The 14,216-nt window shown below is 41.1% G+C and overlaps 1 protein-coding gene and 1 pseudogene across 1 annotated transcript; one reads left to right on the plus strand and one right to left on the minus strand.

The window, feature by feature from the left end:
• Positions 1–955: 955 nt before the first annotated feature.
• On the plus strand, positions 956–2,652 carry LOC143862037 (serine carboxypeptidase-like 50 pseudogene; annotated as a pseudogene).
• A 1,523-nt stretch (positions 2,653–4,175) lies between these two features.
• Positions 4,176–9,697, minus strand: LOC143860389 (Tetratricopeptide repeat (TPR)-like superfamily protein). Its single transcript, XM_077370979.1, has 2 exons — positions 7,863–9,697; positions 4,176–6,716 (listed from the first exon to the last, which is right to left on the minus strand). The coding sequence occupies exons 1-2, from the start codon at positions 9,366–9,368 to the stop codon at positions 5,910–5,912; spliced, it is 2,313 nt and encodes a 770-aa protein (XP_077227094.1). The 5' UTR covers positions 9,369–9,697; the 3' UTR covers positions 4,176–5,909.
• Positions 9,698–14,216: the final 4,519 nt, after the last annotated feature.

Consider the following 14,216-nt stretch of genomic DNA (forward strand, 5'->3'; position numbering starts at 1 on the left):
TGGTAGGCAAGTTGGGATTGAACTTCCGATCTCAAAGTTAAAAGAACAAAGCCTTGACCAATTAAGCTAAAATCTCGTTAATCCATTCATGCTCGTCACTGATTAGATGACAATGCATTTGACTACCTTTACTTATTTGCATGAATCCTTTACTTATTTGCATGAATATGGAGCATCCGATGTTTGAAAGTTGAAACCTCTTGTTCTAATGCCTCTGCATCTGATGATGGACTGTGAACCTTTGGTGAAATTCTGGTGATGGGCTAGAGCTACTGGAATCTGGTTAAATTGTCCTGAATTGATGTAGATAGGTAGTTAATTTGAATCCCCTTGTCTCTGACTCTTGCTCAATCCCCATCCCTCAATCTCTAGTGCTTGATTGTGGTACCAATCTATCAGATGCCTGATCTGGACAAGCCCAAACCAATCTACTCCGGGTTTAAATTTGCATTGTTTTATATCTATCTATACCGTCGAATTTGCCTCATGTGGCATAATTATAGCAGAATTAGAGTTGTTAATGGATTGGTGATTACCACTTGATCCGGGCTGAATGCTAGCATATGGTCCGATCGAGTGCATTCGCTGCCCAGCCGGGGTACCGGAAGGTGCAGATAAATGGTGATCTCTCTGATATAGTGGATTATTGAAATTTCTAGGGATTTTGCTTTGATTTAGGGCCTCTATAAAGTGTGTTAAATATAACTTATAATACAAATTCACGACTATTGTCTTGAGTCTCAACATGAGGATTTAACGAGAAAATATTTCTACAATGTGCTGTCCCTCTGCAGATAGGAGGTTAGGATCGTCATATATGGAAATAATCCACTGTGTACTTATGAACGGTTTGAATCATTCTTGGAAGTGGGTCCACTGTACCTTCAAAAAATCTCAAAAGATTTTTTTAAAATACAGTTGCATGTACGTGCATGGTTGGATTGGAGACTCTTGAGCCAATCGTTGTAAACACTAAACACCACCATGGACTCAACACTTAGCTGCCTCCCTGTCCTTTTCCTCTACCTTCTTTACCCCTTTCAGGTCATTTTTCCGGCCAATGCAGCTCATTTCTTGCCGGAAGAAGCTCTCCCTACAAAATCTGGTTACCTTACCATCAGCTCTACTTAGGGCACTGCCCTCTTCTTCACAATCTATGAAGCCCAAAAACCCACTTCTCCTCTCTCTCAAACACCCCTCCTTGTCTATCTCCAAGGTGGCCCTGGTTGCTCTTCCATGCTCAGAAACTTCTTCGAACTTGGACCTCGGCGTGTAAATTCCGATGGCCTAAACAATGAAAACCCAATTCTCAAACCAAATCCCGGTGCTTGGAATCGTCTTTTCGGCCTACTTTTCATTGACAACCCAATTGGAACTGGCTTTAGTATTGCCTCCACACCCGACGAAATCCCTAGAGATGAGAATTCTGTAGCAACTCACCTTTTCATCGCCCTCCAATCGTTTCTTTCTTTAAATTCATCATTCAAATCACGCCCTTTGTATATCACAGGAGAGAGTTACGCCGGGAAGTATGTTCCGGCGCTCGGGTACTATATCTTGCAAAAGAACTCCGGCCAAGAGAGGATGAATTTGAAGGGAGTTGCAATTGGGAATGGGTTGACACACCCAGTGGCTCAGGTGGTAACCCACGCAGAAACTGCCTACGTCTCTGGTTTGATCAATGAGAAACAGAGGACCAAACTTGAGGAAATTCAGACTGAGGCAGTGAGATTGACCCAACAAGGAAATTGGCATGAAGCAACGAATGGACGGAAAAGGGTGCTAGATTGGTTGCAGAAGGCAACAGGGTTGGCTACCCTCTATGATTTGGGGAGGAAGAGACCTTATGAATTTGAATTGGTCAGCGCTCTTTTGAAGGAGGAACAGGTAAAGAAGGCTTTGGGTGTCAAGAAGGGGAGGGTTTGGGTGGCATGCAGTGATGTTGTCGCGGATGGTTTTGAATGAAGATGTGATGAAGAGTGTTAAGTTTATGGTTGAGGAATTGGTGAAGAAGACAAGGGTTCTTTTGTACCAAGGGCAGTTTGATTTGCTAGATGGTGTGGTTTCAACTGAGGCTTGGATAAAGGAAATGGAGTGGGAGGGATTGGAGAGGTTTTTAATGTCGGAGAGGAATGTCTGGAAAGTTAATGGAGAACTTAGTGGGTATGTGCAGAAATGGGGAAGCTTAAGCCATGTTGTTGTTGGAGGAGCTGGGCACCTTGTTCCTGCTGATCGGGCACTGAATTCTCAGGCTATGATTGAAGATTGGGTTTTAGATAATAATTTGTTTGATGTAAAGGAAAAGCAGGCATCAAATTTCGAGAAGTGAATTAGTATGGATTTTAGGCTTGTTGAAATTGATATGCAGTGTAGTAACAAGTAGAATTGGATCAATTTAGTCAAATTAAGGTTTTATCGAGAAGTGAATTGCCCAATTAGGGAAAGATTTTATTTTCCTCTGCTACAATCACCAATAGTCAGTAGTGTAATTTGTAAAAGACTGGTCATCTAGGTAAACTGTCTACTATATGCAGTGAGTGAATCTGATAATCACAGGCAATCTTGCCCTCAATTTTCTCAAAGACAGTAAGGCTCTCTCCTCTAGTGCAATTTCCATCTTGCATGAGAAAGCTTATATATTTTTTAGCTGAATGTGATCATATTTTTTTTGCAACATTAGAATGTAATATAACTACATTTCCTTGGATCTGCAAACATGCGTGTGGTAGAGCTTTTTATCTGTATCACCTTTGACTTGTTTCAAAGTTCTTGTTTTTGGTTAGAAAACCTTGAAACATAGTACATGAATTTTCACACAGGCCATTAATTGCAGAAGGTTAAAGTCTAATACTCATATAAGTAAAATCTAACTGTAGAGTTACATACATTTTCTCACTGTCGACTCGCCCAAGTCGACTCCTTTTTAGATTGACCGAGTTCTCGCCCAACACCGAGTTATGCATCTGCAATCAAAAGCAGAAAGGTTCCAATCATTTTCAGTTTTTTCTTTGTTTTACTAAGACAGCAAAATTTTGATCCAGCTTCCCCGTATTGCCTTCAACCCTGCTCTTGCTCTCAGATCACCAATATCCCCACAAGAGCGTGCAACTTTTGCTTTCGTATTTCTTCCTTACATTTTCAGTTTCTTTTTTTATTCTATTGGACGACAATGAGAAAACTTTATTGAAAGAAAAGAAGCGAAAATTACAAGAGGGACAATAGCAATGACAAGCTCCACTCCAAAACACCTTGCCTAGTAAGATTTCCACCAAATCGCTGACATTGCTATTAATATGCACAAAGCAAAGAGCAATCACACTCTCAACCTCTAGAACCTTGTCCATAAAGGGTGCAATTTTCCAAGAACCCAATCTCCGGATGCAGGATGTTCGAAGCAGTCTCCCTCTACGAACAACGTTCCTCCAAGATCACCTTAATGATTAGGAGACTGATCAGGAGTTCCAATACTTAATTTTTTTTGAAAAATGTTGACGGGACAATTTTTTTTTTTTTTTTGAAAACATCTCCTTTGTCATCTCTAAAAAACCCCTCTAATATTCCAGTTCCCGAATTACAAAAAGAGCTACCATCAAAGTTTAATTAGAGGGAATGATGAGGAAAGTCCATCGATCAACTCTTATGTTCACCTTAATAGGAAACTCCCAATTGAAGTGAAGGTAATGCACCAAGGTGACCAAACACTCTGTATAGAAACAGTTCAATGAAAGATGGAACCCTTAATATTCCCAACAGTTTCCCACAGCAGGTTAAGTTTCTCCAAGAAAAACCTCGGATTCTTTCCATTTGATAGGCTCAAAAGCACCGCAAGGGGGCAAATATTCCACAAATCTGCCCCCTCCATTCGCCGAAAACACCCTCTATATTGGTAATGACAACCCTACATCTTCCACTAATCTTCTAGAGGATTGCCAACCAACCAAACACTACATACCACTCTTCCACTAATCTTCTATACATCTTCCATGCTTGTCTACTTCCCTTTGACTTCTTCTTCTACTAATCTCCTAGGCAACTTTGAGCAACCAAACAGGCAGGGAAAAACTCACTTCATGCCCAAACTTCTAAGAATTGAACTCCACACCCACCTCACCACCTTATATCTTCCAATTTCTGGGACTCATTGCGATCCAATCAGTGATTCAAAGCAACATTATTTTTTAAAGGTCACAAATTTTATTCGATTATAAAGTTGCAAATACACGGAACAAGATGTCCCTGAGTGTGGGTCATAAGTCGACCTCCCAACAAAAATCAAATACACTTAGATTTGCAAAATGACTACCACCAAATCAGCTTCCCCAATGACGGTAGCGTTCCGCTCCACTCTGTTCTTGGCTAAACTATCCGCCATAGAATTCGCAGTTCTCCTCCTATGGTTAAGCTGAGGCCAAATAACACGTACCGAATCTCTGATCTCGTCAATCTTGGGAGCCAATCGCCAAGGCCCGCAACAACGATTCGCAGCCCATGCGATGATATTGGTAGAATCCCCTTCCACAATTAAAGTGCCCAGATTGTGTGCTGAGTACCTTCTTAAACCGAATTGTAAGGCCGTAGCCTCCGCTCCATTGGCATCGCATTCGCCGGCCGGCCCCGAATACGCCATTATTATGTTGCTGTTATGATCATGGATTACGCCGCCAAAACCAGCTTGACCCAGATAACCAAAGGAGCTCCCATCAAAGTTAAGTTTATGACATCCCTCTGGCGGTGGAACCCAACAAGGTGAAACTCGATGCCGATTCCTCTTCTCATTCACTACATTATTATGTTGCTGTTATGATCACGGATTACGCCGCCAAAACCAGCTCAACCCGGATAACCAAAGGAACTCCCATCAAAGTTAAGTTTATGCCATCCCTCTGGCGGTGGAACCCAACAAGGTGAAACTCGATGCCGATTCCTCTTCTCATTCGCTACCGCATTCCAATTACGAAGAATTGTTCCGGCAGAATGCAGTATACCACCCTTTGCATGCGCCCAAGCGATGATGGAGTGTTTCATTTCAAGAGTTGTGTACTGATGTACGTTCGTCTTCTCGTTAAAAATTCGGTTGTTTCTCTCGATCCATATGCCAAATGATAGCATATGGAATAGACATCCACATATCTTGCCCAAGACGTCCAGAGAATGCGCCATTCCAGTCCAATATAACCTTCGATATCCTTTTTTGAAATACCCAGGACATGCCAAAGAATTTTAAAATGCCCATCCATACCTGATTTGCTTATGCACAATGTAGTAGTAAGTGATCTAGAGTCTCCTCTGCAGTGAAACACATCACACACCAACTGGCTAAACGGAATCCACGTTTTTTTAATCGATCACCAGTGTTATTCCGCGGTGAACTACCGTCCACGAGAATGCCGTGATGCGAGGTGGGGCTATGGGATGCCAAACAAGGGCTCTTCTAAACACAGTACCAGCTCTATCATCATTAAGTTTCTGGAAGAAAGATTTCACTGTGAAACCTCCTTCCGGGTCCGGCATCCACACCCATTTGTCATCCTCGTACAGCGATAAGTAGCAGGATGACAAAACTTGTATAAGGGATTCGAATTGATCCATCTCCTTGTCTTTGATTCAAAGCAACATTTTAAACTGACAATGCCATCACTGCAGTCTCAATTGTTGCCTTGAATCTGCCTTCTCTTAGCGGGTTAATCCTAACCTGAATTTAGAGGCACTCTCCCAAAGAATACATGATTCTTCTATAGCACCATCCGGATTGTGTTCATCTGGGAACTACCAACTTCCAGGCATCTATCACATCATTGAATGTATATAAAGTAGTCTTAAAACTAATGGCTTCTGTCAGTGGCTCAACAGTTGTAACCCTTAGTCCCCTTAGACTCTACTTTTAATGCATTACTTCACCTACTTCGTTCTCACCAGTAATCCCCACAAGAACACAAACCATCATCAAAATGGTGAAAACGGTTAGAGTCCCTTAAAATTATTGACCTCCCGACAATTTTAGATATGTGCTTGATAGCATTGTGGCAATCTTCACACACTCGGAGATTTTTTATCACTCGAATGGGTGTACCTGCCGGCACATGTAAAATCCCAAATGCAACAGCTAGTTTTTCACTGTGATGCTTTAGCATATGCTCCTTCTCCTCCTCTTCCACATCATGCAACACCATCTTTGTTGCAGACACGTAGCCAGCCCTCTTGATTCGCATATCCAATTCTTCTAGGAAAGCATAGATCTTCTCCCTATCGGGATGCACCGAGTCCCCAACTGAAAACATATGAACTCTATTTTTCACTTCAATCCAACTAAAGCCAGGTACCTTTTTCACGCCTCTGTCCCGCATTATGACTCTCATCTTACCAACATCACTCCATCTACCTGCCGCAGCATATAAATTTGAGAGAAGAACATACATTCCTGCATTTTCAGGCTCCATCTCAAAAACCCTCTCAGCTGCCTGTTCACCCAATTTGGTATTGCCATGAATCCTACTCGCACCGAGTAAAGCTCCCCACATTGTTGCGTCCGGTTCAAATGGCATATTTCTCATGAGAGCTTGAGCTTCTTCCAGGCGCCCTGCTCTGCCCAGGAGATCGATCATACAAGTGTAGTGCTGTGGCTTTGCCGTTATCCCATAATCTTGATTCATTGAATAAAAGTAATCCATGCCTTTCTCTACCAAGCCAGCATGGCTGCATGCAGACAGAACTCCAACCTGAAAAGATGCAAACCAAAGAAGAGAATAAGAAAACATGAGATTCTGAGAGACTGACTAAATTGCAGACTGAATGAATTAGTCATCAATGCTTGCATTAAAAAATAGCACATATTCACTTTATATAGGCAAGGTGTATATAAATATACAGGAATTACAAGGAATAATTTAAACAAAATATATTGTCATTCAAATATTCCCTTTCAAGCTAATAATTCCTCCTTTTTTTTAAATGAGCTAATAATTCCCCATCAACAAACTGCAAACTTTATATAGAATAATGCTCAGGCAAATGGGAGAAATACTTTCATTACATAGATAATTACCTTATATGCAAGAGCAAGGAAGAGAACAATGCAACTCCTTTCTTTATAATTACCTTATAACAGTATAGTATCTTAGAGGAAACTAGAACTTCATTCAATAAAGCATACCGAAATCCCTTACACCGTGTATAAATTAGACCCTCCAATACATTGAATTTTAGACACACTGGTCTTCTAACCTAACCCAATCTTTATCACAAACTGTAACAAATACCTGAATCTAAGAAAAAACTTCTAAAACGATCAAACTGCAACTCCAAACCAATCCATACTTGAAACCTCTATTAGGACTCTTCAAAATATCCTGAAAAGAGCATAAAAATGATATTAAGTTCAAAACGGCACGGATGCTACAGTTTCTGAGCAAATGAATCACTGTGGCCCCCTTGTTGACAAAGTATCACATCATCAATACGGCCTACTAAGGCCCTGTTTGTTCTGGATTTTGTGTCCAAATCTGATTATGTCCTATAATCAGTTTTGGACTCCCAATCGGTTCTCAAAATTCAAAAGAAACAGGGCCCAAGTATGTAAGTTCTTCCCTCTTTGTATGTTGTAAGTCTTCATGAATGCTGGCTCTTGAGTATAATTTCTGCTGGGGGTCATGGGCCCAATGGAGTTACATCAAAAACCCATTTGTATCTTCAAGTATTCCATAGATAAAGCATGCGAAGAGTGAGAATGCATTTAATATAAGAACATATATAACACAAGTAAAAAGGAAAAGAATAAAACAACAACAACGCCCTCTGTTCAACACATGCAAGGATTAAATACAAAATACAGTAATAGGCAAATTAAGAAATATCAACATAATTACCATTGTGATATTGTCTGGTTTGATATCTGTCATCCTCATTGATTCGAAGACTTTAAGAGCTTCCTTGCCAAACCCATGCCTGGCATAACCTGAAATCATAGTGTTCCAGGTTACCACATCCTTCTCTGGCATCCCCTCAAATGCATTGTATGCTTCATCTATGCTCCCACACTTGCAATACATTAAAAGAAGCGCATTCCCCACAAAGCATCCGGTTTCATATCCCGCCTTGACAAGCCGCCCATGCACTTGCTTCCCACACTCTAAAGCCGCAATATCCGCACATGTGCTCAAAGCACATGTTAATGTTGACCTAGACAACTTCTCTCCTTCCTTCTTCATCTGTATAAAAAGATGCAATGCCTCTTCGCTATAACCACCCTGAGCATACCCAGCAATCATTGCTGCCCAAGAGATCGTGTCACGCCGTGGCATTTCATCAAAAAAACTCCGAGCACGATCTATATCCCCTTTTTGTGAGTAACCAGTAATCATCGTATTCCAAGAACTAATATCTGGACACGGCATAGCCTTGAACAACTCATTCGCATCATCCATTCGTTTACATTGTGCATACCCTGCAATTAACGCGTTCCAAGAAACAGAATTCCTCTCCGGCATTTCATCAAACACTTCCCGTGCTTCGGCTAACATCCCATTCTGCACATACCCTGAAACCATGGCAGTCCATGTGAACACGTCCCGTTCTGGTGATTCTTCAAACAACTTCCTTGCCTCTGACAATTCACCATGCTGTGCATAACCTGAGATAATAGTACTCCAAGACACTACATCTCTATCAGGCATTCTATCGAACAGTGATCGGGCATCATTCAATCTCTTCTTATGCACATAACCAGCCATCATAGAGTTCCACGAAACCGTGGGCCAATCCGAATTTGAGTCAAAAAGCTGTCGTGCAGCATCAATTCGCCCATTCTGTATATAAGCATTAAGGATCCCATTCCACGAGATCGAATTCTTAACCGGTATCTGATCGAAAATCTCCTTCGCTTCCTCAACATACCCATTCTGGGCATAACCCGAAATCATTGTGTTCCAAGAAACAACATCTCTTTCAGGCATTTTATCGAACAGTTGGCGAGCGGCACGCAGATTACGATTCCGAACATACAGATTGATCATTATGTTCCAAGAAATCAAATCTCTTTCAGGCATTTTATCAAACATCCTGTGAGCTAAATCGAATCTGGAATTCATCAAGTACCCAGATATCATTGCATTCCAAGAGACAGTGGTACGCCGAGGCATTGTTTCGAACAGACGGAGCGCTGACTCACATTGGCCACTTCTCATGTATTCACTGATTGTCATGTTGCATTTAATAATCTCAGAGTCTACAAATGAAGATGGGTTCTTCTTGGTGCCTTTATTTGATGGTTTTGAATTTCGATTGAGTCTTCCGTGGGGTTTCTCGACTGCTTCTTTTCGCAGTAAACGAGCGGCATAGTGTAAGTATTTGAATCCGTTCGAGCGGTTGATCATCGTTTTGCTCTAATTTTTTTGAAGCGTTTCAAGATCATTAAGTATAGGGAGAAACGTGCCCACAGAGCTAGACAGAAACCCGTTTCGATCTCATTAAGAGAAGTGGACCCCAGATACTCGTTTCTCAGGAAAAGGGTCCTCCAACGAAGGGACATGTCCAAAACATTCACCCACGACGGAGTTTTAGGTTGGGGTTGGGTCAACCGCGGGTGATGCGGGTGCGGGTCAAACGGGTGACAAAAATGACCCGCATCCCTACAGGTGAGCACTTAGGTGACCCGCACCCATTGCGGGTGGGTTGGGTCAACCTGTGGGTAACCCGCAATTTTTTGCCAAATAGCTTTTTGTTTTTGTTTTTTTGGTGAAGAAGGAAATTATAGCAATAAAAACATAAGACAAGACTTGGGAAAAAGCCCTGGAGGATCCCATTGCAAACAAACCTTGTCCCTTTTATACTAGGTTGCATTTCCTCTTAATCTAGACCGTCCATTTCTCCTTGATCTCATGGTTCGTATGGATTGCTTCTTAATGAAGTAACACAAAATGCCTGGAGTACCTTCTAAAAGAGAGAAATCCCCTCTTTTATCTAAAAGCTATCCTTTATTACGAGGTAGGAAATGCGGCCGGTATCTACTCGAACCAAAAAACAGAAAAACAAAATGCGGGTACCCACGGGTTCACCCGACCCAACCCATGTTTTGGCAGGTCAGGTGACCTGCGAGTCAATTTTGACAGGTCACTCGAATGCCAACCCATACCCGCAAATTTGTTAGTGGGTTGGGTCTACTCGCGGGCACGGGTCGATTTTGCCAAATTTAGTTTTAGGCTATGTCTGGCCACCAAGAATTTGGTTTCAATGACAAATTAGAGTCTCCAAGGAAAAAAGAACCATCCTATTTTGAGTAGGGTTTTTTGTTTCCTGATTTTTAGCATGAGAAGAAGAAAAAAATAACAAGAACACGGATCATAAAAGTTAAAATGAGAGAGACCGCTTTTCTCTTGAATATTAAGCAAAGAATTTGTACCACATTAAAATTGGGGCGATGATTCTTTCAACCCCCTTGAAGGATAATGCGCCCCACTTTTAACGTGATTTGACGTCAAAAAGCGTAAAGTCTGCCCACAATTCAAGTTAAAAATGGGGGCGCATTATCCTACAAGGGCAAAAAAATCATCTCCCTAAATTTGTCTCTCACGTTTTGCACTTCTCCTCTATTTATAAAAAAAAGTTAAAGAAGCCATGTGGAGTCAAACACTAATATCCTATTTTAAACTTAACTCAAAACAATAAAAAAAAAACAACCACATCCTAATAGAGAAGATTAACAAATTAATAGATAAGACAAGGATACAGATAAAGATAAATCTAAACTAACCTTCTAGAAACCTAATCCTAATCTAATTGGCCCCACTGGCCCTACCCCTCAGGTGAACAGTCACGATGAGTCTCAACACTCCCCTCAGTGTTACTTTGTTCATCATGCCGAGCCGCCATCAGAACTTGGAGAACTTCGGATAAGACAATCCCTAGGTGCAGATGTTCACCATATGCTCATCCATGTTAACTGGGACAAGGGTGATGTCCCCTTTGAGACCTTTTCAAGAATGAAGTGGTGTTGCGCTTCAATATGTTTTGTACGATCGTGAAAGACTGGGTTTTCTGCCAGTCGAATTGCGCTCTCGTTGTTCTAGTATAACCCAACAGAATAGTTTCCCTGCTGCTTCATGTCCGACATAAGCTGCATGAGCTTGCTCACATTCTTGTGCAACCATAGCCACTGCCCTATACTTAGCTTTAGTTGTAGAAAGTGAAATCGCTGTCTGTCTTTTACTACACCAAGATAACACTCCCAAACCGAAGCTGAACACATACCTAGTAGTGGTAAAAACTAGACCTGGCAAACGGGTGGGTCGGGCCGGGTCAACCCGCGGGTGATGCGGGTGCGGGTCAGGAGGTGACCCGTGGGTCACCCGCAAACAGGGGGATTGTAATGATTCTCATGATTTGACCGCATCAGTTTTTTCCCGTAATTGTCATAATTTTCTCTACTTTGTTAGTATTTTTTTCGTAATTTTAAAACTTTATAACAATTTCTAGGTAATTTTTCATTTAAAACTTTATAATTCAGCTATTTTACTTTTTTGGTGTAATGATTACTTTTTTTCTTATTTTTCTTTTGCTCGCAACCTTTTACATCTGTGCGCATCTTTCACCAAAGATGGCCACATGCCAAGAAATGGCATAGGAGAAGTTTACTAGCAAATTCCTATAAAAAAAAATAACGGAAATGTTATCAACACTACTGTTTTCTTATGAGTCACTCTCACTTTATTAAAAGTATGGTATGGCCCACACCATAGGATGATCCAAACCGTCCATTAGATGGGCCATAGCCTAAATAGGTTATGCTCTAAAAATTATTTCCATAGGATGATCCTAACCCTCCAATCTCCATGTTAGAGGGTTGATCCTAACCCTCTATAGATCGGAGGGTTAGAATCAACCAATGGAAATAATTTTGGGGCATAACCTATTTAGGCTATGGCCCATCTAATGGACGGTTTGGATAATCCTATGATGGGGCCATACCGTACTTTTTATAAAGTGAGGAGTGCCCTCATCAAAAAACAGCAGTGCTGATAACATTCTCCAAAAAATACGGTGAAAATGCGGGTGCCCACGGGTTGACCCGACCTGACCCGTGTTTTTGCGGGTTGGGTCACCCGCGGGTTACTTTTGACGGGTCACTAAAACTCGGACCCGTGCCCGCAAATTTGCAGGTGGGTCGGGTCGACCTGCGGGCACCAGGTCTAGTAAAAACAGCAAAAGAATGGTAACAACATTAAATTTCATTTCTTCTCTTTTTTACGAATTTTTACTGGTTTGAAACATTTTTACTGGTTTGACCGAATGTTTTATGGTAAAACCTTTTTTACCATCTCAATACATGGTAACTTAATTTCTCAAAAAAAAAAGAGAAAAATACTAAATATAAGAGTTTTCCTCTTTGATGGTGCCCCGACGGTCTCCCGCTCTTCTTTTTTAGCAAAAATAAGTACTATAAGTGAGAAAGGATAGGTGAGTGAGCAAAGCTTGGCCAACATACAAGGAATCTTGCAAGGCCCCTAATTTGGCCAATTGATATGCAAGATTGTTGGCACTCCTAGGAACATGGATACAAGCAAAAAATGCATCATGACTAGCCCATGTAGCCACATTGAGTTTGATTTTCCAAGTTAGAAGTTATGGCAAGACACACTTATCCTCAATGATTTGAGCATTTCTTTCAAGTCAAATCTCACCTAACCCAGTGTTCCCACTTAACAGAAGATTGCTTAGTGAGTACCATGCCATGCACTCATTGGTATCCAAACCATATCCATAGGCTTGGATCCGGATCTTGTAAGCTTCTCGACAATGTTAGGCTAGTCTTCTTCATCACTCGTCTACTCTTCTTCGGCTAACTTTTTATGTTACCCCGCAGCACAAATAGTCGATACCAACCGACACTGGAGATCGCCAAAAAGGAAAAAGACAGAGAAACGCCACCTAAAAACTCAATAAACATGTTAAAAAAGCCACTTTTGACTTTTTCCACCTATACACCTATAGGCTATAGCTGACAGGTGAGATATAATTTCAATGTGCCACTCACATGTCCTTTCGAAATTCGGAATCTAATTAATTCTTCTTTTCCCCATTTTTATAGAATTGAAATCTAGAGCTTGAAGCCTTGAAATCGTTGGGTTAAGGCCCTACCTGGGTATGGGACTGGGTGGGACCCAGCCTGGTGTGTGGCCCCACTCAGGACCATAACAGGCCTCGGGAGCTGCTGCTGCTGCTTTGTTTAAGATAGTGGATGCCAGTTTAGAGATGTTTGAGACATTGGATGCCAGTTAAGAAATGGACAAATTATATGGTGCTGCTTCTCTTTCAAATACACCCACAGGTTGACGATTCAAAAACAGGAAGCTTCTTCAACTTCTCTTAGGACCAGATAAAATGTGGTTGGTGAGTATCGTGGGTGCCAAGAGGTTGGAAAGTGATTTTTACGTTCATTGGTTAAACCCACAGGGGGGTTATGTATATGTGTTTGTGAAATCAAGACCATTTATCTTGTATACTATCATTTACACATCCATATGCTCTCTCAACGCCCATTGGACCTTCCAACAAAAGTCCTTCTCTAATGGCACAGAAAAATTATAAAATTAAAGAAATAATTAATGCATTTGGGCCGAGTCTTCCGCTTAGTATTCCTCTCTCTCCTAATGCCCTATTTGGATTGCAGGAATTTACTAGAAAAAGTTCCGGAGAGGAAATTTTTCCATAATTTCTTAGTTTTTCACTACCTGATTATAAATGAAAAAAAAAAGTAACTTTTACCACAGCAGTAGAAGTTTTATTTAGAGGGATCTTCGATTTATAATGGCATCGTCCAAATAAGCTATAATTATATCATTTCCCTTTGGAATAATTGCCAATGGGGGACACCAAAATACAAGAATTGTGAAAGGGGGACATAAATTTGAAAATTTGTTGAAGAGGGTTGATCACCCCCTTTTGAGAGTTTGCTAACCCCATTCAGAGGGTTGATAACCCCTTTTTAGAGACTTGATAAACCCCATTTCGTCCCTCTCTGACAATTTTTCATAAGTGTGTTGCACGTTCACAATTCTTGTATTTTGGTGTCGCCCATTGGCAATTTTTCCTTTCCCTTTAATTTGTGGACAAAAAAATTTTCCCAGGAAAAATTCCTCCATGAGACATTTTTTCCTGCAATGCAAAATGGGCGGAACTTCTTATACAATGCATGTCCATGTTTTTTACCAAAGAAATATGCGAGC

This window comes from Tasmannia lanceolata, unplaced genomic scaffold (assembly GCF_043159265.1).
Source record: "Tasmannia lanceolata isolate RefF3 unplaced genomic scaffold, GAP_Taslan_0.1 ptg000037l, whole genome shotgun sequence".
NCBI lineage: Eukaryota > Viridiplantae > Streptophyta > Magnoliopsida > Canellales > Winteraceae > Tasmannia > Tasmannia lanceolata.